The sequence below is a fragment of the Neodiprion fabricii genome, chromosome 3 (genome assembly GCF_021155785.1).
Source record: "Neodiprion fabricii isolate iyNeoFabr1 chromosome 3, iyNeoFabr1.1, whole genome shotgun sequence".
NCBI lineage: Eukaryota > Metazoa > Arthropoda > Insecta > Hymenoptera > Diprionidae > Neodiprion > Neodiprion fabricii.
This window is the reverse complement of record NC_060241.1, coordinates 31,884,343-31,907,976: the sequence shown is the minus strand read 5'-3', so window position 1 is coordinate 31,907,976 and position 23,634 is coordinate 31,884,343. Positions and strand designations below refer to the sequence as shown.

Sequence of the window (23,634 nt, the reverse complement as noted above, 5' to 3'; positions counted from 1 at the left end):
GTGTAGCTGCGGTGAAAAAAAATCAATGGTCAACAAAGTAACACACTCGTAAGCGTATTATATGTATATGCGTATATATACGACGTTTCCAGATGTCTGACTCTTTCAGAGCCGTAACGAGGTGCGATTGATGGTAAAACATTTCTCCTCAATTTTCGGACTAATCTTGCAAGCCTTGATACTCAATTGGTGTGGGCAGTTTATCGAAGATAAGGCTGGTATATGTGTTAACAAAATAATAAAGGAATCTTTTATACTTACAATCAATGCGAAATAAACAATAAATTCCAAGCTGTTGCAGATATCCTGATTCGGCATCGAAACATTTCAATTGTGATTTTTATATTTTCTGTAACTTCTGATCGAAGAATTCAACTAGAATTTTTTCCTCACATTCGTACTTAATTTAGGCTCGACGTGTTTCAGAGCATCGGGGTAAGCCTTGCTATTTCAAGGTCCAAGTTATACGAACTGAATGATCGTCATCAAAGAGATCTGAGCTTAATTATGCTCGTACGAGCTCAGAAACCGATTTCGCTGTCAGCTGGAAAATTCTACAGCTTATCTTTACCACTTATATTAAGCTTGAAAAGAGAGACAGAAAAAAAAAAAATTTCACGATTGCAGATCGTACACGCGTCCATGTCGTACATGACCGTGCTGATGAGCATTCAAGAATGACGAAATGGCTGTAGAGGAATGAGCTATACACACCTGTAGTGAAAAAACAATGTGAATACCATTAAAAAAAAGAAACAAATTAATCGCAGGAATTCACTCGACTGTTCAGCTACAATTATTTATACATTTTGGAAGATACCCGTATCTTCCATCATCCTTGTCTCATTGATACACAATTGTAGCAAAACAGCAAAATCGATTGCTAAACTGGGCGTAGTTTGAAAATTGATTTCCTAATTCAAAATCTTCGCAATATTCAAATATAGCTACTATAGTTCATTCAATTGAAATATCAACGAATTTAATTCTTGCAATTCAAGGCGATAGCCTATTTAACGGATGAACGTTTGATTAACCAACGAAAGTGGACAGTAAACGTCCAGTACATAATTACGCAAGCGGTAAATCAGAAGAAATATGCATATATTCGTGATCTGCACATGATTTTCAGCTCAAGCTGCCCAGTCGAAGGTCGATTCATGGATCATGCAACCGCGATACGGCTTGGGCACTAAAATTAATTTACTTAGTTGCAATTTCGATTATCGTAATCAGTTTAATAAGTGATACATATTACGCCAATCTTATACAGACTTGACCAGAACGAGTCGAATGGAATCAGAAAAATCATTTTAGGCGGCCCGGGCTGGGGGTCCCAAAAGTTGAAGCGCATCTTGCAAGCATTCGGCCATAAACTCGAATTTATCGCACAGACTGTGATTCTATCATGGAATCGCTTCACACCGAAGCGGAATGCCTCGTACAGATTTATCTTCACACATCTCATCGTGTCTAAAAAAAATGTCTCTTTCTCAACTTTCAAATATGTTTCATCACCCTGATATTCGTTTTCGCGTATTTTTATGCATACGCAAAAGGATGAACAAGAAAAGCTTGATAATTTCAATTTTATTCACCGTGTTTAAAACCGGTACACCGATACACTGCACGCCCGTAGATTAGCGCCAATAAACTTCTGTAGGTCGAGACGATCGAGACCTTCGAATCAGTGTGTAATCATATTTGTGAGCTTTATTATTAAAAAAAAACATCATAACGCCCAACCAATCTTTGTACAGTAGCAGCTGGTATCCGCGATTACGCGACGTCCGACAGTTGAGCAAATCTAGATAGACGTGCATGTTGGAAAACATGTTTTTCACTGGATTACTGCGAGAAGGAAAATTACTCTGCATAGACTTGACACGCCATGACATGAGATGAAAATAACAAGGACAAGTAGAAATGACGATAAGATTCTTGCTCATAACACAATGATGTGTTTTCGTCGATTGTTGCGTAAGGTTAACGTCGTGACATGAAACTTTAGAATGAAAAATACATCATCGTATCAATATAGAGCCGATTAATCCACGCAGCTTTATCTTGGGCATTAATAATTCAGAAATCAATACTTGCCTGAGAGTTATTGAGAAATACAAAATTCCTTATTTCCTGTTATTAATTGCTGCTCGCGTTTATTACATGCGACTTGGCGTGTTTTGAAAGACCTTAAAATCCATTCCCAGACTTATTTATTTAATGAATAATAGGCTAAACTAGTTCACCCCTTTAGAATGACGAGGTTCTTTACATTCAACATAGTACCTCTACAAATTAAAACTTATTGTTCGTATGCTATTAGGTATCGATTACCAATGTTTTATGAATCTCTTATTCAACGGAATTATTAACAGAGTTCAGTGCAATAAAATATAGTTTTTCCTCGGGCAATAGAGCATATTCTGGACAGAAGACGTTTTATTTCTTCCCGTCTAGGGTAAATCTACACTCGGAAAAAACTTTCGGTCGTTATGATCAAAATTTAGTCCTGGCAACGAAATTTCAGGATTAATATTCATTCGACCAAACGTTATTTTCACCAAACAAAATCGTTTAGTTGATATGACAGTGCGCAGAAATCGAAAGGTTTCAGTAATGTCGAAGAAAAGGTTCGGCACCACAATCCCATAGATTCTGTTGCGATTGCGAAGTCAGGTCATGTACACAGTGAAATCATTTTGTAAAGATTGAAAGATGATTGATTAATTGCTATAATTGAAAAAATTATCGTTTGATTCTGATTTATGCTACACGAATCGAGTGCCACGTCCAAAAACGACAAAGAAATATGCCATTGGCTGATTCAATGGTACTAGACCACAAATAATTTAGTTCTGCCGATTATACTACAGATTCCTGGAGCTCCTCCTAATAACTGCTCATCTTACTTCTCTTGCGAGAAAGGATTTTTAACGCGTTGCAAGGTTTTCAAAAGAATATTTTGTAGAATTTCGATGCTAGATATTATTTGATAGCGGCAATCAATTAGTAGCTCCCATGACTTCGTAAATTTTACTGACATTCATCGAGCCAACAGATTTAGTGAACTATATGAAACGATTTAGTTGAATCTACCAGAGCGTGTTCAGTATTTTGATTGTACCATGAAAAAATTATTATTTCGTTGAATCGATTAAATTAAAATCGATATTTCATATTCAATTAAAATGCCTTTGCGATTTATTACGATTATTTCATTAATTTTGGTATTTTCAATGAAATATTGTGTACAAATTGATTTCTTTAACAAAAGCAAAAAGTTTTCTCTGATTGTAAGCGTGTACAGCAATCTTTGCACTGTTTGCGTCATTTCCTGAAGTTCATAAAAATATTGGTGCTGTTCAGAGATGGGCGAAAACATGATTTTTCTACCTCGGAACAAAACATGTAGCAAACGAATGTACATTAATTTATATTTGTACGAACACATCATAAGTCCGCATATAGGACATGATATCAATGATTGACAAACATTATACACTAAAAACTTAATAATTCAAAGTTTCTTTGAGCACAAAAGTTCATTTTAGCTCCATTATCAAGTGATTTCAAATTATCGAAACGATTACGCTTTTGTGCCGAAAAAAGTTAAATAGTCTGTTTTAGCCAGACAGCATATATCCGGTTATCTTTGAAGGTCAGGCCTGATATTTCATTCCCTTGTTTTCAATATTGGAACTGCGGACGGGGTTGGCGGCTAATCTGCATGATTTAGCGAGCATCGAAGCTCTGCGAGAGAAACACTACCTATAGTAAATCGATAAGGATAACTTCGAGGAACATAAATTGTTGCTGTTTACAGAGTAAGTGAGAATTAATCTTGCATGGCTATTAATGTATACTGACCCGTAACCCTCTCAATCTTGGACCACGTTCGTTTATGTATAAAAGCCGGATTCATTCGAAGAAAAGCATCAACCTTTCGAGGTAACTTGCTGAGTTAAGTCTTACTACCGCAGTAAAAGCCGAAACCACTCTAAATCCAAAATGGAACGTTGGGTCGACAAAGTTGCTCTAGTCACCGGTGCTAGCTCTGGAATTGGCAGAGCCATCGTCGAGGAATTAGTCCGGAAGGGAATGAGAGTCGTCGCCATGGCTCGTCGCATTGACAAAATCAAGGTAAGTCATTTTGGTGATTTACTACAATTACTTTATTGCCGTTCTGACAAACAATAGAAAACAAAGATACATTCTCTAGAGATTTTCAAAGATGAACGCTCAAATTTTACATCTTTCAAAATAAATAAATGTATCAGTGGAATTCTAATACGAAATTTCTCGCTTTGACTGGAAGCCCGAATCAAGAAATGCCAAATATCGAAACGATTGCGTCCATAAAACTATTTCACATATCACAGGCGTATGCCGAGGAGTTGAAGCACCACCCAGGAAAGCTCCACCCTCTGCAGTGCGACCTGACCAAGAAGGATCAGGTGATGCATGCAATGCAGTGGATAGAGAAGAACATGGGAAATATCGACGTCTTGGTGAACAACGCCGGTGTTGACACTCACACCTCTTTCCTCAACGGGACAATGGAAGACTGGGAGAAGACATTTGACGTAAACATCCTGGGCTTGGTAGCAATCACCACCGAATTCCTGATGATGAAGAAGAAGCAAGGCTTGATGGACCGCGGTCACATCTTCAACATCAACGACTTCCGATGCTTCACCCGCCACAATACCATGGAGAACAGGATGTCCGCTCCGTACATGGCCAGCAAATGGGCTATGCGTGGAATCACGGACATGCTTCGTACGGAACTCAAGGAACTCGAATCAAAGATCAAAGTTACCGTAAGTCCGAAAGAATTTCAGTCTGCTGAACATCCTATCCGTATCATCCTTTCTTGTATTCATGTAATATTACTCAAACTGAACTTAACACTGTTTATATCGTTTTTCAACCAGAACATTTGTCCGGGCATGGTCCACACCGAAATGACAATGAAGGCCATAAAGGAACACGGTTGCGCTGCTCTGGAACCCTGTGACGTCGCCGACTCCATCATCGTCGCATTGTGTACTCGTGACACCGTCCTTATCCGAGACATGATCGTATGTCCCTCTCGTGATCTCTACTAGAGAGCCAAAAGGACGTCAACGTCGCAGATCACTGACAGCTCTTGGTACATACTCGTTCCAAATTTTCAACTATGTCGTTCGTTGTAATTGTATGTTTTGGTAAATGATGTTATAAAATAAAGTCTTTGGATCTGAGCATACAAATCCGTTCTCTGTGAACTTTATTTAAAAAACCCTGCACAGACGCGATATCATCTGGATTACACAATATATTCGAAGAAACGATTTTTCGAAACAAACACCATGAAGCTGTCTGAATATAGGTACAGTACCGTTCTGAACATCTGATATTCGATAAATGAACATTTGCTATTTTTCATGACATCTTCCAGTTGTACTTTTTCTATGTGACTTTTTATATACTCGAAACGTCGTATGCCTAATTACATACATAACATTCAATCTAAATCGGTCTAAATTCAAGACTCAAAATGCGCCCGGCACAGGATTTAGGCCATTTGGAAAAGCTGCTGATGACTACGAAGACACGTTATCAAAATGCGCACAGTGAGGCTATGATGGTATAACAGTATACCTTCGTGTCATCGTCATCGACTCATCTTCTACCTCGTAGTGTCGGCAATATAGGCTATTTGGAATAAAAATTCAAACGTTATCGGGCTGGATTAGAATATTTTGGACTGTAGCAATATATCCCTGTGAAACTCAACCCTCGATAAATATTACTTAGTTTTCGCAAAACTTTTAAGGTTTTAAGTACTTTCGACTCTAGGCAGTATTTAATTCAATTCAAACAAGTTTTCGACGTTTACAACAACTGTGACGGTTATTTTCACCTTATTAAGATTATCCTTATGCGTCACTCCTGCACAGTTAAAAGTACTTTGGACATACGAAAAAACTCTTGACAAAAAAGGTGAAATCGAGATGGCTAACAAGTACCTCAAAGAAGCTACTGAATTAGTCAAAAACCCTGACGAACCATCGGAAAAAGCACTTCCTGTTATCAGGAAGGGATTGCACATGAACCCTCATTTACATCAGCTGTATGCTCTTAGAGGACAAGTTTATGCCCAAAAAGGTAACTTCGAATATCTTACACGTAGAATTGAGATAAACATGAAACACCATATATGCTCAAGATCTTAAGCCAAGTGGCGACGGACCTCGAGATTTCTCTGGATTCTGAGATACAAAATTCTTCGATGTCTTACACACACGTGCAAAAATGTTTACGCTGTTTAGGGGATTGGCAAAGGGCAACGAAATGGTACGAAACCGCGAGGAGCATGGTGAAGTTTGATCAGACATCCGATGGTGAAACGATGGCACAGTATAGAGGGGAATTGGTAAATGCATACTGCAAAAGGGGCCAATGGCATGAGAATAACGAGAGACTGATAGAGGCTGTAGCTGATTACGAACAAGTCCTAGTACTTGATCCCAAAGCAAACGGAGGCTACGAATTACAGGCGAGTGCAAACATCGTCAAATGACGTTGGAACGTCCATCCGAAAAACACGATCAACGTTGAATCAAGTTTTTCTTTCCCCTTCTTAAGGACATGCTCTTGAAATGCCTTCGGAAACTCGATAAATACGACTCGTATTGTTTGGCATGGTCCGAATTCGTAAAAGGGACGAAATCGCAGAGGAATGCAGATTTGATGACGCAGCATGCTGAATTCAAGATTCACATCCGAGAAGTCGCTGCCGCACGGCGAATGTTGCGCCAAGCAATTTCTCTAGACAAAAATAATATGGAAGCTCAGGATCTACTTCAGGTATTTTTCCAAATGCCGAGCACTGATCCTCAATGGAAGATAATTTTCCCCACCGTTTGGTATTTACCTACCGTCAGTCCTTCTTGCAGGTGATCTACGATACCGGGCACACTATGCTGTCTTACGCCATAATATGGTGCATAAATGGATGCTACGATAAAGCTCTAATGACAATCGACAAAGGGACAGACTGCGATCCTTACAACCCAGGCTTTACAGTCCTCAAAACAATCGTATTACGACTTTCCGGTCGCCTCAAGGAATCAATGCAATGGCTCGACAACGTGAACAAAGCTTTCTACAAGCTGCTTGAACCATCCGAAAATAAACGGGGATCCCTGATGGGAAATTTGACGGTAGAGCAAACTAGGGAATTGTTGATTGAGCAGTGGTGTTTAATCAGGTACATATTTTCACGATTGAACTACATGCGCTTGCAATTGGCTCGACACGACTTTATACGCAAAACGACGGTGCAGGTACGACATGGCGATGGAACACATGATCAACGGGAGATACGAGGAAGCCATAAAGGTATTACAGAATAAAAAACTCTTGGAGAAATCCGGGGAACCACGACTTCTGATGGGTGATTGCTTTATGCAACAAGGAAAAATCGATCAAGCTCTGAAAGCGTACATGCAAGCGCACGAACAGAGCGTCGCGACGGGCTGCTGGAAGACGTCGGACAAAAGGAACCTCCTTGCTCAGCGAATAACGGAAATTTTGAACAGTCAGTCACGCCCAGCGATTCAAACGAAGCAAGCTCGAAAGGCCCTTAAGAAATCCGAGGGTGCCCTGAAGGTGTTGAGGGAGGAAAACGTCCCTGAAACACGACTTGGTAGTCAACGTAGCGAGGCACTGATGTACCTAGCTAGATCCCACTATCAGGCATCGCCAACGCATCCGACTTGCCCTTGTCTGAGATCATTAGTGGATAGTTTATCCTTTGGTCGAGGTGTCGATGACGGTGGCATTCGTAATTCCGTACTGGGAGACAATGCGAACTTGAAGAGAGCGATCGCTTGCTTTGCTTCAAAAAAGAAATTTCCGTATTGTACGAAAATTTTGATGCAAAACTGAATATGGCATATTTTTGAGAATATATTTTCAACAGTATATAAATCAACTTTCATCGTTTTTCATGCAACTCGTATGCATAAATAATTCTCTGCTGATTTCAAATATCAGTAATAATATATAGAAAAAAAATTATTAAACGAAAAATAATGTATCGACTATATTGCACGATAGACAAAGTATCAACAGATAGATATTATTGGAATCTATTCACGATTAGTCCCTGGCTCTAAACGAGTTACACGAGAATTTTTACGTAATGTATTAGCTATTTGTCTGTACATATGGTGTGAATCATGAAATTATCACCCAACGATATCTTTAAATTGTGACTTGTTCTTTTCTTATCAAGAACCATTATGTATAAATGATAAATTTCTTTTTGGTTTATTCGCTAGACTTGAACTTGACCAAGACGAAAATTCGATCACTTTCATTTCTATATTTTTATCCTTTCTTCCAGCAGCATTCGTTAGTAAGATTTGTTGCATAATATAAATATACCTGCACGTTAATTTATGTGGAAATTTATTGTGAATTTTTTACCCACCACTCAAAACCGGATATTATAGATTAACTTCTACATAGATATACACACTCGTTAAATGTATTCGAGCAGCTTTAGGTAATTGGTGGTCTACGATCATATAATAAAAAAAACGCATAAACGAATTACGTTATGTTCGCTTCAAGTAAATAATTATGTTCGGCGATGGATAGAAAAAAAAAACAGTTTACTCGTTGACCTAACTGATAATTCATCTATTTTTGATGTGTGATACTTTAATTTTTCCTTTGGTGAAACTTTTATTCATAAAATGACTAGTAGAATTGAAATCGTTTTCAGGACTCGTAACAATATATGCATGAGCCAATTGGCACGTAATTTTTTGCACCATAATATTTTTTATTTTCACGAGTATAACGGTTTCGCAAAACCACAAAAGGCGTAAACAACAAATCAGTACTTTTATGGATGTAGCGAGTAAAATTTCCAAAGCTGAGCTTCCACCAACATATTATGTTAAAATATCGAGAATTCGATAGTTAGATACATGTATAACAAAGGTGGTCTATGGGTGAAAATAACTAGAAATTAAATGCATAACAATATTCTACTTATGTTATTACCTAATGTTGTTAAATCCACACATTGTACATCGAATCTAATTAAATAGTTTTAAGAAATATTCTGGGTACTTTATTCGTATTCTTTACACCTACGATATATTTGTCTCCGAATACCCTTGTAAACTGGTATCTAGTTAGTACATTTGAATTATGTAAAATTTTACCAATGTCGATAATATTTACAATGTAAAACCTACAGAGAAGATTAGGACAATGAAGCTATACGGGTCAAAGTGAATAATATGTAAAATGTACGTTTTGAACTTTCATGAAAAATAGCTTTCATTTTGTGTATTTATTACACTGTATTCCGTAACTTGTTAATTATTGTAACAGGCATTATAGTCCAATAATTTGTGTTGCGCCGTACAAGCATTTCACCCTCATCTTCCCTAATTCTATATAAATATGACATTAAGTTCTTGTATTTTTTATAAAATAATTGCATGTTCGCAATTTGTACTTGTGATCATAAAATGGATATTGCACTGTGAACTGGAAGAGTTCTCAAGTATTCTCAACACTTACGAAAGATGCCCATTCATAAGTTACGGCAACAATGGTAGGCGCAATAAGTACATGTCAAAGTTATAGAAAAAATGAATACTTTGTATTTGTATATAGGCATTCATAATAAACTCAACATGACTGTTGAGGTAAATTTGAAATTGATCGTAAAAATCATATGCACATACAATTCATCGATTTTATAATACGCTGTTCGAATCACTATTGAAAATCCATGTACATTAATATATAAATTTGTATATATTTTTTTTTATGCTTGTGTAGTTTTATCACAGGAGTCTGCCCGGCCAATAAACTACAACGTCAAATCAAAACACCTATGTACATCAAGGCTGCATAATACATTGTTAATAATACATGATACCATCACCAAGAAGTTATGCAAAAATTACAAAGGTTGTTACAATTTTAACCTAAGAAATTCGTCAACAGTGGCTGCTGGCTCCATGTGAAATGGGGATCCTAATCCTTCAGAAAAAAAACGTAGCGTAACCGAGATTTTAGCGCCCAGTGGTTATAGAAAAACTATTTTATAAAATTGCGTACCGTGGAGAAAATTCCATATTGTAATTTCAAAAATTTCAGATTCGAACAACCCTGTTTATTAAACTTGGAAAGTACTGTTAAATTCTACGGTATTTGTAAAAATTTACGTATCTAATACGAAAATAGTTTTGTAAGAATTACTAAATCTTCATCATTGTATGTGAACTGTTGCACTTTGTTTTATCATGAGATCATGAACCAGAATAATGTATCTTCGACCTTTAGATCTGGTAGTTAATCTTTTAATTAGTTCTGGATATAATTGCACAGTCGTACGTGGGTATGTCATATTATCAATGTTCTACGTTTTAACTGATTTATCATTAATTAGTAACGAATGATCGAGGCACTGAATTACATGTCATAAAAACATGCATATCTTCTATTCCTCCACCTACGATGTGTTTAACGTAGATTGAGAAATATATAGGTAATTCTTCAATATTGATTATCAAAACTATTAATCTCAGTGATAGTGATTTTCCTTTGAAAAACCCTATCATAAAAGTGACTATATCTTTAACTATGGAAATCAATTAGCTACATCATGAACTATTTATTAACGGAGATAAATTTGTACTATATATCAAAATAACATCTTCATCTGTTCCATAAGATTTCCTTGCTTCTTCCATATGGTAGTAGGACATTGCGCATATACCTATATGTACAAATCTGACTTTTTAATCAGGTCTTGTCCCGACTATTACATGAGGGATAGTAAACAATTAAAATCTCTGTCGATCATTTCTGCCATTTCTCTTATAATCTATTATCTAGTGCAGTAAGTAGTATAACATGTCAGAAAAAAATATGAAGTACTCACGTTCTCTATATGAAGGATTTCTATAAAGGAATCTCTTTCTACGGTCATTGTAACCCACTAAGACAATGTAATGGCCGTTATAGCTTACAGGCCAAGGAAAGCAGTTCCGTAATTCGCATGTAATTTTGTTATTTTTGCAAATATCACACCACAGCAAACTTGCATTAGTTAAGAGTATAATCGGTCCTTCAGCAGTCAAGTGCCTTATGAGATCTGTATTTAACAATGACGTTCTTTTTACTGTAATATTATTCAATCGTGCCTCTTGAAATCTCTTATTCACTCTGTCTTCATCCTGTTAATAAGATAATATAACTTTGACAAGCAATTCCAGCTTGGAATACCACATGCCAAATGCATCGTTTGAATCGCAATAGCTTCAATAAAACCATTTTAATTAATACAGGTAGTTTACCCTACAAAAATACATCGCCATTCGCATATAAATTTTTGTTTACGACCTTAATTTCTCACCAGTTTTAGTAAACTGCCTTGTCTCAATTGTTCTCTAATTCTGAATTATTAGATAGCTGAATATTGAGTATGCAATCATAAAACACCGAACTGAGAGTAGAAAAAACAAATACTTGAAAATTAAGAGAATTCTCTGACGTAATGGTACTGACTTGCAGCAGCACAAATCAGATAGAACATATTTTGTGACTACCTTGTGTAGTATCTTGTCGTAAAAATGTTCTCCACGGTATCCAGGATGAACACCAAAGGTTATAGTGCAATATTCATGCGTAACCCCGAATCTTTTCAATAGATAACATAGATCTATACTCCAGGTGCTGGAAGTATTAAGCGTATAATTTCGACTATTCGGATGTAGGAAACATATCCATTAAATATCATAGATGCATTGTGGCGAAGAAAGGAAATTTACCTCTTGTCGAATCCCTCGTCTTTACAAACTTGGTCAAAATTGTCGATAAAATATTTTCTCTGCTCGTCAGGTAGGACCATCAACACGCAGGATACCCCACAGTCCCAATTAAAACGTTGCCTGATGTGGGAAATCTTGACTTCAATAACATGCTGTGCTTCTGGAAGGTTAGAAACACAATGAGGATGCGAATAGTGTTGGTAAATTTGTGGTCTGTCGTTCTGGGGATCTAAGGAATGACCAGCAAAGGTTACAGTGCAATACTCATGCGTAACCCCGATTGGTTTCAATAAACAACAGAGATCTGTACTCCAGGTGTTGGAAGTATTAAACACGTAATTTCGATTCTTGGGACGTAGAACACTTACCCACGAAATATCATAAGCACACGATCGGAGAGAAGAATACGACAGCATGGTGTACTTACTGTCATTTTTGGAGCCAGTCATGGTGCAACGAGCTCACTAGCGAGCCTTACTTTACCGTGTTTACAAACACATGACTTTTATATTGCGATCTTTTTTGCGCCATTTCGCCATGCGACACGCCCATTAATTGTCATTGATCAAGTCGAGGTCGTCGACTATCGAAATTGAAGGCTCGATCGGCCTGATCGTCCTTGACCCTATCGACATATATCGCTTTGACATAAATATGGCGCTCTCCAAGTGTATCAATTTTAGGTTAGCAAGAACGGGCAAGAGCTTTGCCAACCGGCGATTCAGCGTTACGTCTTCCCAGCGAAGTTCAGCTTATAGTGAAAAAAAAAACGACGAAGATGAGAGCAGAGAAACACATTTTGGCTATCAAACTGTCAAAGAAAGTGAAAAAGCGAAAAAAGGTAAGGTTAGGTCGTAACCTTCGATGTTTACGATTTAATACAAGATTTCTGTGTATATTTTAATTGTTTTCATTGAATGGGACGGGCTAGACGAAGTATATACACTTCGCATGAAATCATTTGCAAATTCTACTCGTTACCTTTTCCCTTTGAAAATATATCTGAAAAGAATTACAGATTATCGCAGACTCGTTACAAAACTACAATAGTGTTTTTGATTTGCAGATTAAACTTATTGTTAGTTTGCTATTGAACGTTGCTTTATATTGCAGTTCATGCTGTGTTTGAAAACGTTGCTGGGTCATACGACGTGATGAACGATGCAATGAGTCTCGGTATTCATCGAGTGTGGAAAGATATTTTTATCCAACGCTTGGGACCGACACACGGTACGAAATTGTTGGACGTAGCTGGCGGCACGGGTGACATAACTTTCCGATATTTAAATTACTTGAAAAATACGAGAAACCCAGAAAATTTGCAAAGCCATGTGACTGTGTGCGACATAAATGAGGCAATGTTAGATGTTGGCAAAGCTAGAGCTGAAAAACAAGGATGGACTGTCGACAAAGGCTACGACATCACCTGGCAACAAGGTGACGCCGAGAAACTACCTTTTGCCAATGATTCTTTTACAGCCTACACTATTGCCTTTGGGATTAGAAACGTCACGCATGTCGAAAATGTAAGAACAGGCATTTAGAGGAAGATTATTCTCAATATATTTGTGTAAAACTTAGACGACCATGATTCGTTTTCTCAATGAATTTACAACGCTATGCACGTTTTCCTCATTGAAAAATAATCTGCCAGTACGCATTACACGCTTGTTTGAATCAAAATTTAGCTATTTATATAACACTGGTCTTAGTTGCTACTTAACTTGAATATCCTTCAAAACTGTACACTGTAAACGAAATTCTGTTAGATCTAGAATATGTATTACTATAAATTGAGTGAAAGCTATGTTTACAGAACAATGAACTGTACATTTAAGCAATTCTTCTTATGATAAGATATGGGTGTTGGATACAATACGTTACTTTTGCAAAGATTGCAGAATGCCATGAAAATAGAGAATGTAGAAAAGATTATTGAAAATATTCAAGAAAATAATGCAAGGAATCAGAGGATGCTTCGTTAATATGCAAATTGCAATAACGGCTTTTACAAGAAGCCAATATACCCTCAAACTACATGTACTCCAGCTTTAAAAGTGGCTTGGAAATATGAATCATGTAACTAGTAAATATATCTCAATATGAGTATCCGTTACATTCCAGGTACTCGCCGAAGCTTATAGAGTTCTCCAGCCAGGTGGACGTTTCCTGTGCCTTGAGTTCAGCCATTTGAATAACGAGGCATTGCAATGGTATGAAATAATGGCTTGTCTTTCATGTGAAGTGTTAGTAAATTCAATTGTGATAGTTTTACAATTGATACAGTAAAGTGATATTATATGTAATTATGATAATTCTGAATCAACAAGAGGAAATAATTTTCGTTATTATTTCAAGATGAATGTACCATGACTGGAATTTACGATTTGTGAGTCTAAATCTATTATGCAATGTTTCGTTAGTGTAACTTTCTCTGAAAATCAGTTGATAGACTTCCATCAACCCATCATCAACTGGTTTACTCAGTATAAAAATTGGATAGTTATTTTTTGTAAAAGTGAAGTACTGAAGGTCAAATAAGATCTTTAATTTTCTCTGTCTTTCAATACCATGTTTGTTCAGGTGATATACTGTTAAAAAATATCCGTAGTTAATGTTAGGATGACAATGATGTAAAGCTTAAGGGTGGGAAGTCTGCTACTGCATGTGTATTGATTTACTCAACTCGTGGAGTTAACTTAATTTCTATAGCAAGTCGGGTATATTGCAGATGAAACAGACTACTGCCTTGATGCAAGTTTTGGGACTCAATGAAACGTTCCATGTTTTGAAAAAATGAAGCACATATTGAAGAAATCCCCTTATACTCGCCTTATTGCCAAACGTGAAATGTTGTTCTTCTGTGATTTGTCTTTACATGTGTATATTCAAGTTTTAACGAAGCTTTATGCAATTTCATCTACCATTTGTTTTTTCACACAATTACAGCTAAAAATTGCCTCCACTGCGCTTTTAATATCCTAGCAATAGTTTCAAGGATTCAAAAATCTCACAATTTTCCATTTTTGTACTGTAAAGGAAAGCTGTCCTATTGTTTGGCATATATTAATCTTCTATCACACATATCATAAACTAGACCTTTAACATAAATTTTTAAGGCTTTCCCCAGCAGTGGAGAGTATTTTCATTCTATAGCTATCGGTGCATCTCCCCTTCATGTTTACCTTGATACATCAATATCCTCAGATTCTATTTATAAGCACAAACGCACAAGCTACCCCTAACAGAAAGTAGCATCCTTCAAACTGGTGAAAGTACACTTCCAGAAAATTGTCAGCTATTAAGAAAATTGATATAAGTTCGCAAGTAAATCTTGACAAAGATATTTCTGCATGAAAAATCTTTCTTCCACTCTTAGATCTCGAATAGAATAACAACACAATTAAATTTCCAGTCGTGAGGATGACTTTTGTCTGTAATTTCCAGTGCAGTATCAGACTGCACAGACTGAGATTTTGTGATTGCATCTCGGTGGAATAAAACTTGTTATTATTTACACAGATTCAATCCTATACAATTTTTTTAATCCTGATACTCATACACAGGACAATTTCAATTTTCAGTTAAACTTCAGCAAGTATATACGTATATGCATCCTCTGATTCTACCCATAATTTTGATTCAATTGTCATCTCTTTCCCAGCTGAAAAAAAAATGTGGAAATATACTGAACTGATTAAGACATCTTAAAATTGTGTAATGTCATACTGATTGTGAACAGTAACTGTTTGCTGTGGTTTATGTTAGCCCTCTCAGCGCCCCGTTTATGTGCAAGTAGAAATTCATAATATGGTAGTCTATAATAAAGAAAGTTAAATCTGTTCGACTTGCATTTGAATTCAGCTAAATGCCAGATACCATAGATGCAAAAACTTAGTATACGACGTTTCGATTTTTGAGTGTAACGTAAGAAAATTTTTGCTCTTGTTCAATTGGGTCATCTTTGAGCAAGAGAGTTATGAGAATAGCATCAAATTCCTTTTCAAATCAATAGAGAGTACGTTTATGCTTGATCAATACCGATGAGACAGAAATTATTATTCAAATGTGATTCAGGCATTATCATTCTATATTTACCTGATACAATGAGGAATCTTGACCTGACTACGGGTTTTCCATTGACTATTTAAGATTTGAGTTTCAAGTGCATCAATGTGAATACCTACAATCGCAGCAGTTATATTGAATTTTTCAATATTTATACAGTTTTACGATTACCCCTTACAAGTTACACTGCGTGAAGCCAAACACTAATATTCCATTGCATTGGTATGCATTATCATACCTAAGCATTGTCCTTTAAATTTGATCTAAGAATAAAATATTTGTGCGATTTACTGTATTCTTCATTCATCATCATTTTATCACAGGATCTATGACAAGTACTCCTTTCAAATGATCCCAGTTATGGGCATGCTAATTGCTGGACAGTGGGAACCTTACCAATATCTTGTTGAAAGTATTAGAAAATTTCCCAGGCAAGACGATTTTAAGGTAATTTTTAACTAGCATATCTGATTATTTTTATAGTTTTTTAATGGTCCCCTTTAAGAAGCGAAGTAAACGTTTTTGCATATCTAATTCAGTTCGTTTATCGCAACCCACTCCGAACAATCGGAATCCAATTGCGACGAATTCTTATGTACTTTTCTCATCTGCAGCTCCGATAAGATAAGGATAATATACAATGTGACATTCTATTTACTTTCAGAACATGATCGAGGATGCTGGATTTAGACAAGTAAATTACGAAAATCTAACTTTTGGTGTTGTCGCCATACACTCAGGATTTAAACTATAATTACCTAATTATTCTTGATGAGCAGCACGAACACATGTATCAATAACTAACGTGTATAAAGTTATATGATAATTTAGTGTATTGTGTGTAATAAATAGTAAAATGTTATCGCATCATTAAATAAACAGAGAAATGTTTTACATTCGTTTTCATTACACATCTCTAAAATTTTAGAGATGTCAAGTTATGGATATTCATATCATACCTTCGAGTTTACTTCTAGGCATTCATACTTGCTGTACCTCTGATACAAAGTCTGAAGTATCAAGATTGGACGGCGAACTGCTGCAAAGTATTCAGAGGTTGGCGGCTCTCGTATCCTCTACACACAGGCCTACAAACATTCACAGCTTCCAAGAATTTTCTATAACTGTTTTTCCTATCTAGATTGAATTCCAAACAACCTAAGAAATTTTACAAAATATGGAACCGCCATTGACGATTACGCAAGAAAAATGAAAATATAAGTCTAATTACTGATAACTCTTTGAATATTATCATGCTCGTTATCGTTTTTGATAATTTTTATCTAAAACATGTGTAGGACACGAAAAGGACATGTAATCAGGATAATAATCACAAGTACTTTCAGGGACAACTGTATTAATATTTAGTAGTGAAAACAGCAGCCTCAGATAGAACAAGTAAATACACACGCAGTACATTCCATCCAGAGATCCACAACATTAAATTAATACCGTTTCCCCACAGGAATTGTTTAAGGCTGTGTCTCAAGTTGTATAAATTTTATGTCTTGTTTTTGTCATTGAATATCACTGTACCCTGCCAAATTTCGAATATAATACACCGCAATTATCCAATTGCAGCGTGCTAAGTTAGCATACACTCCAGTTTTATAAAATTTTTCTAGGAAATTCATGTTTGCCTTACAATAATGCTTACTGTCAAATATCATCACTATCTTAATTTTTGCTGTATAATGCAATTAATATACCTATACATATGATAAAGTATGGTAATATTAAAATTTGAGACACGCCTGTCAAGCATTTATCTGCTAGATTCCATAGTTGAACTTTAATAGCCAACATGAGGTATCCGACACATCATAAATTCGCCCAAGTCTCGTTGATAAAACTAGTTAATACTGGAGCATGTACGAAGATTGAAAAAATGTCTATCTAATAACTTGCGAACGTAGTAATCATTGCCAAGATACAGGTGGTGCGAGGATGCAAGATGATTGCTACACAGAATAATCCGTGACATAAATCAATGAAACTTATTTCAGGCTGTATACAAAGGTGGTCATACTAGTTTAAAAGTTCGACATTGTGAAGGATAATTAATCACTTGTGGTGAAAAAAAAAATTGTGTGTACAACTGCTAGGCTGGTGGCACGTCAGTTTTTTGAGACTATGGGTCGCTTCTCACACAGAAAAGTCGATTCAGTCTCCAACATTCAAGTTGAAAAGTATACTTTCATTTTCCAGCTATGTGTATGGGATTATAATACTTATTCCAAATATTTGACGAGATTGCTATGCAAGTGAGGAAGAAACTGTGGTGTGAGATACACTTAAAATATTTCAACTTAATCTTCATTAATCGGGTCAACAGTTAATTCAGAAGAATCCGTATTTCCATAGTACTGTGCTGTTCTGCATTTTCTGATATTAGAGAATTCTTCAAACCACAAACTCATAACTATCCAACACATAGGCCAAGAATTTCGTTATGTTTGTTGATTTATTCCAGATTTTCGTAATAAAAATGTAATTGAAAAATTGTTGAACTAGCACAACACTTGCAAATATCCAGGGTATAGCACTCGAAGAAGCAAAGATTTTGCATCTTACAATCTTCAAGTCACAAAATTATTTCACCTTGTTCTAAGCTGTTTGATGCGACACCCAGATCCCAAAATAGTGGATGTTTGAGTAAAAATAGGTTTGAAGTATGATTCATTATGGCATTAGGGTAGGATAAGTATAATCAATTCTCATTACTCATTATTTCGCATTAAACAATCGATTTTCTCAGATTTATGAAATAGCTTAGTTACTAGAATCTGTGCATTTGGAATCACAGTTTCAGATCTAAAGTGAGAATAATTTCCTCAAAGGAGAATTCTTCTGCTAGGAGATGACGGAATTAGGTCCAATCTAGATGTAAATAATAAATGTGTACGATGTATACTTATCGTGAAACACTTAAGTAAAAGGATGAGGCAAATAATTCAGTGATACTTAGGAAAAAACGAAAAGGAAATTGGATTTCAAAAAAACAAGTATACTTTATTATTAATTTATATTAAATGTAATGAATAAGTGAATGACACAGATTCCAACAATGGTCCAGACTTGCAAGACTTACGATTTGAATAACTTGATGAATTAATCAACTATTCAAGCAATAATAATAAATGTTTCAAGTGCTTATTTCCAATAAATTGTGAGATTATGCGTTCTAAACACTCAAGAGGTACAATTCTCTCCTAGTTTTTTGACTTTTGCCCTTGTGTTCTGGCAATCCTTAAGCCCTACAACGCTATCAATGTTGTGAAAATATTACCTAAAGATACGCACTATATGCGTAGATGGTGGTTAATTAAAATCATGCTGAGGCCTGAAATTTGGAAAAACGTTGTTACTCTTATAGCAACACATATAATTTATTTGCAGGGCGCAAACCCGATTCATTCTGAATTAGAGAATATCGCATGTGGATTGCACTATGTATAAATAGCATATTTGTATAATCTATTTATTAATTATGTTATGTGTAATTAGCGTATGGAGTATTGAATGATCAATAGTGACGATGGAACAGACAAACATTGTCTGAAGCAATTCTGGAGCCCAAACATACCACTGATTTTTAAGTATGCATCGCCCTGATAAAACGCCAGTGAAAAATCCAGTGTCAGTTACAAAATACAACAATAGTAACACGAATGTTTCTAATAGTATTAAGTAGTATCGTTCTTTCTCTTTTCCTTCTTTATGAAAATCGATATTCAATTGTTATGTAATTAATATTTATTCAATGTATAATATATATATGTGTGTGTGTATATATATATATAAAAAAAAATCTGATGCTTTCATCGGCACGTTAAATTTTTAATACTCCTCTTCATCTTAATATTAAACAAAACGTCATCAAACAAGTAAAAAAAATCATTCAACTAATTATTCATTGTGTGTAGCATTGTGGGGGAGGAGGGGGTAAGGCTAAGTAGGGAAAATTTCGAAATTTTTGTTGTTAATTATGGTAAATTGTAATTATTAGCTTAATCAGTGTTCGCTAGTGATAATTTCCAGCACCAGGGGATCTAGTTTCTGACATAATGTATACACAGACTAGTCAACACGTTGCATTTTCGTGATCCTGAACAATAACGCAGTACCAAACTGCAACGATGAACATAAGGTGGAGAACCCTGAGCAACTGTACATTATCACGAGTAAGGTCTGATTACACGTAGTATATACCTAATAGAAACAAGAACACAACAAAGTTTTTTGTTTTTTTTTTTCTTGGCATACGCAATACATTTCAACGTGTAAGGTAGTATGTCAATATTTTTATATGTCCCCCAACCCTTAGATTCTCTACACAAATAGATTTATATTTTAGTCCATATATTGTTGTCCAATACGCAATTGGAGAACAAACGAGATTGTTGCGTCATATATGCCATCTTTCAGGACCCTCCTTTACCTTTTTTTTATTGAAATCAGTTCTTATCATATATTTGTATATGTAATACAATTTAATTTCTCAGATGACATAGCGATTGAAGGGGGAAGGGGGATAGTACAGAGGATAGAATCCAGCTTATCCGCTCTTGAAAAGAAGAATGGCTACCTGGCCCAAATAAAAATAGATGAAATGTCTTGTTTCGTGCGTCACATAGCTACCAAAGTTACGTCCAACGATACAATGCCACGTGGGATTATATTTTTTGTCGAACTCCTTCTTTATAAAAGCTGCAATATCCTATAACACACCAAAACATGAGGTTTATTATTAAATATTCATCAAAATACCAAATCAAGTTACAAGTAATATTATAGGGGTATATACACGATTTCTTCAAGAAAACCCACCTCCCAGAATAATAATCAGAGAAATTTCGAGATTAACAATAAGTAATGTTAAATGTGAGCAACTCCTAATTTGTACTTTTGAAATATGAAGGCAGATTTGACAAGATGGATTGGTAACATGTCTTCAAATATGAGTGTGAAATATGTCACTTTTGCAATAGCTAATTCAAAATATAGATATTGTACGTAACATTCATGTTGCTTTTGCAGCGTTTGCTTTATTAAGGTTACTATATCGTCATTATCTTAATTAACTAACAAAAACTTCCTCTCATTTGCGTAACGCTTCCATTACTGGGACACCTTAAGAAACTTCCGGGAGACGTGTTAATCTCTATATTTAGACAGATCAAAATAGCTTAGGACAAGCTGTTATCGAACTTTCGCACCCAAGTGAACCCCAAAGCGCATTAATTAGTATTCGTACTTCTAGTTTTGGATAGTAATGACAAAAAGAAATATCAGGTTATCTGTAAGTAGCAGTCAATTACTCAAATATTCAATAAACATTATTGACGATCAAAGAAAAAAATTGAGCACAGAAAATAAATTCAGAACACTTGAAAAATTAATTTGTGAGTCAATTCCCTCACCTTTTCAATATTAAACTTCTCGAGGGCCTGAGTGGCGCAGTCCACGGCGTCCTGTTGCATCTCCTCGGACATGTCAGCATTTTTGATCACAGCCTTACGGTCTGACATCTTGTTTGGTCTGAAAACAGCAATGAAACGTTTTTCTCAAGATAAGAATGATGGCCCGATAGGTATTTGTCTGAAACCTTGCATGTAAACCATGTTCAAAGACGATTAATTACTCGGTATTAATAAATCAACTGATTGCTATATAATGGATTACTGACGATTAAATAATTCATTGAAATGACACCTGCGCTGGGATTATTAGAAATGAAAGTGAAAAGAAATGGACCCAAATTTCAAAGTTAATTATTTTTGGTCATATTTACATTGAAATTTATCAGTCAATGTTGATATTCATAAGTTTTCGCGATTCCTTAGATATTAAACTTTCTAGTTGGCTACTCTTTCAAAAATATTTCATATTTACAATCAGCTGTAATATTCATGTTGTTTGGTATTCTTGTCAAGTTTGTAGCAAAATGAGTGAAACATTCGTTCCACATTATGCATTTAGTTGGTATGTGGAAAATTAATCAGAAAACAGAAAAAAAAAAACGAGCAGATGCCCAAGAGTATAAAATAAATCCCTACTGTTTCAAATAATCTAGTACGTATCTTGTTTTACCAATAATAAACATTCCAAATTTTGCATCTGTTTTTACAATTTTATGAGCCGGTTCTCAAGTGCAAAATATTCTCAAGGTGGTAGGCCAATGTGAATTATTATCTTTGCAAAGCATACAATTAAAATTTTATCTCTTATGCTGCCTTCTCATGTTTATCGTCATTCTAATGGGTGCTCATGTGCATTATACAAAACTATAAGTCGATGCATTAATTTTTCCACAAGATATTTTAGGACGTCCAACAAAAAAAAAAGTAAAATACTTTTCTCAGTAGATAGCAATCATGGTAAACTAGAAAAATTTCATTTGCTCATTTTGTGATAAAAAGATAATTCTAAATTTTGTAAAAGATTCTGCTGAGAAAAAAGTGAGTGAAAAGCTTTCAGATACTCGTCAGTGGTTAATATTGTCAAGTCGCAAACAGCGTTAAAGTACCCTTTGGAAAATTAACCAACAGTAGCAGCACTTGAAAGATTTGTAAGCAGAAAAAAAAATATACAACTTGCCACAAGACTTTGAATATGTGCTACAAAAATAGTAATAAACTCTGTCTCACCACCTCGAGTAAATACTTTGTTCAGTCGGCAGGTTGAAATACAGTTTCGACTGCACATCGACAGTAACCAGTGGGGTGTCTGATACGTAATTACAATAGACACGTAAATTTTGGAGCTACTTGATCGACATGAGTGATTCAGAGTATAAATTTAGGGCTATGCACTCAGATGAAATATACTAAATCGCACAAACGAAAGAAGACGATGAGATTATGGAAACGAAAACAACGAATTTTGGAGAGTAAGGTGTAATTTGTGAGGTTTCGCACCTAATATACGAATTAATTTTAAATGAACCTCGGAGGTAGAACACGCGCGATTTTGACAGTGGCGTGAACGTCAAATACCGGCATGTCAATACCAGATGCCAGATCGCCAGCAGCAGAAGAGGCTCGGTTAATATAAGCGGGCGGGAGCGACGGCGAAGCGCGAGGAGAAGCGCGGGACGGGTATTGTTTTATCGATAAGAAAATATGTCGCAGGATCGGCACGCGATCGAGAATAACGAGTGATAGAATTGTAATTGGTAACGAATATATGTCATGTTTAATATTCGCGAATACGTAATGGGTGATATAGAGACCGCCAACCAAAGCCAAACTTGACAGTAAGATCATTGCCCCCCCGACCGTTTGAAACCGAAATATTTCGTAAAGTAGCTGTTAACATACCTTTTAAAAAGCTACACTCAGCTAGTTTATATTCTGGCAAACACTTGAGGCTCTTTCGATTACGTTTCACACAGTTTACCGCGGCAAACCGAATTTACTCCGCGATTTTTCCGCGCTCGAGCCAAACACCAAAAATCCCTTCACGGGTTGAAGATTGTACCTCAACGTATCTCGACCCTGATTGGTCGAGGTGTAGGGTCTTCTATCAGGGTCCTCTATCAACCCGGCATGCCTTGCGTCGTACAGCCCGCGCAAGAAGGGATACCGAGGACGCATTCAAACGTTATTCAAACATTATTACACCCGCAGCGAGAAATATCGCATCATTTCTTGTTATTGTTCAAATTATTAGTTTTGCGAACTTATTTTTTCTTTATTCACCATTTCAA

General features: G+C 35.9%; 4 protein-coding genes across 7 annotated transcripts; 2 read left to right on the top strand and 2 right to left on the bottom strand.

Annotated features, from left to right (window-relative positions):
- The first annotated feature begins 3,939 nt into the window (after positions 1–3,939).
- Positions 3,940–5,255, top strand: LOC124177982 (farnesol dehydrogenase-like). Its single transcript, XM_046560998.1, has 3 exons — positions 3,940–4,143; positions 4,383–4,823; positions 4,938–5,255. Exons 1-3 carry the CDS (start codon positions 4,012–4,014, stop codon positions 5,109–5,111), a joined length of 747 nt encoding a protein of 248 aa, XP_046416954.1. The 5' UTR covers positions 3,940–4,011; the 3' UTR covers positions 5,112–5,255.
- A 2,815-nt stretch (positions 5,256–8,070) lies between these two features.
- On the bottom strand, positions 8,071–12,459 carry LOC124177216 (protein GUCD1). Of its 2 annotated transcripts, none has more exons than XM_046559358.1 (5): positions 12,283–12,459; positions 11,856–12,015; positions 11,634–11,760; positions 10,967–11,261; positions 8,071–10,815 (listed from the first exon to the last, which is right to left on the bottom strand). In XM_046559358.1, exons 1-5 carry the CDS (start codon positions 12,302–12,304, stop codon positions 10,802–10,804), a joined length of 618 nt encoding a protein of 205 aa, XP_046415314.1. In that variant the 5' UTR covers positions 12,305–12,459; the 3' UTR covers positions 8,071–10,801. The 2 variants fall into 2 exon arrangements, with proteins under 2 accessions (XP_046415314.1, XP_046415313.1); XM_046559357.1 differs by having other exon boundaries at positions 8,072–10,801; positions 12,283–12,455.
- A 13-nt stretch (positions 12,460–12,472) lies between these two features.
- Positions 12,473–16,814, top strand: LOC124177214 (2-methoxy-6-polyprenyl-1,4-benzoquinol methylase, mitochondrial). Its single transcript, XM_046559356.1, has 5 exons — positions 12,473–12,696; positions 12,969–13,381; positions 13,980–14,068; positions 16,247–16,370; positions 16,588–16,814. Exons 1-5 carry the CDS (start codon positions 12,510–12,512, stop codon positions 16,675–16,677), a joined length of 903 nt encoding a protein of 300 aa, XP_046415312.1. The 5' UTR covers positions 12,473–12,509; the 3' UTR covers positions 16,678–16,814.
- Positions 16,815–18,909: 2,095 nt separating this feature from the next.
- LOC124177217 (dynein light chain 2, cytoplasmic) lies at positions 18,910–23,425 on the bottom strand. 3 transcript variants are annotated; one of them, XM_046559360.1, is made up of 3 exons: positions 23,246–23,425; positions 21,347–21,464; positions 18,910–20,643 (listed from the first exon to the last, which is right to left on the bottom strand). In XM_046559360.1, the coding sequence occupies exons 2-3, from the start codon at positions 21,452–21,454 to the stop codon at positions 20,482–20,484; spliced, it is 270 nt and encodes an 89-aa protein (XP_046415316.1). In that variant the 5' UTR covers positions 21,455–21,464; positions 23,246–23,425; the 3' UTR covers positions 18,910–20,481. The 3 variants fall into 3 exon arrangements, with proteins under 3 accessions (XP_046415316.1, XP_046415318.1, XP_046415315.1); XM_046559362.1 differs by lacking the exon at positions 23,246–23,425 and adding an exon at positions 22,844–22,949; XM_046559359.1 differs by lacking the exon at positions 23,246–23,425 and adding an exon at positions 22,872–22,894.
- Between the last annotated feature and the right edge of the window lie 209 nt (positions 23,426–23,634).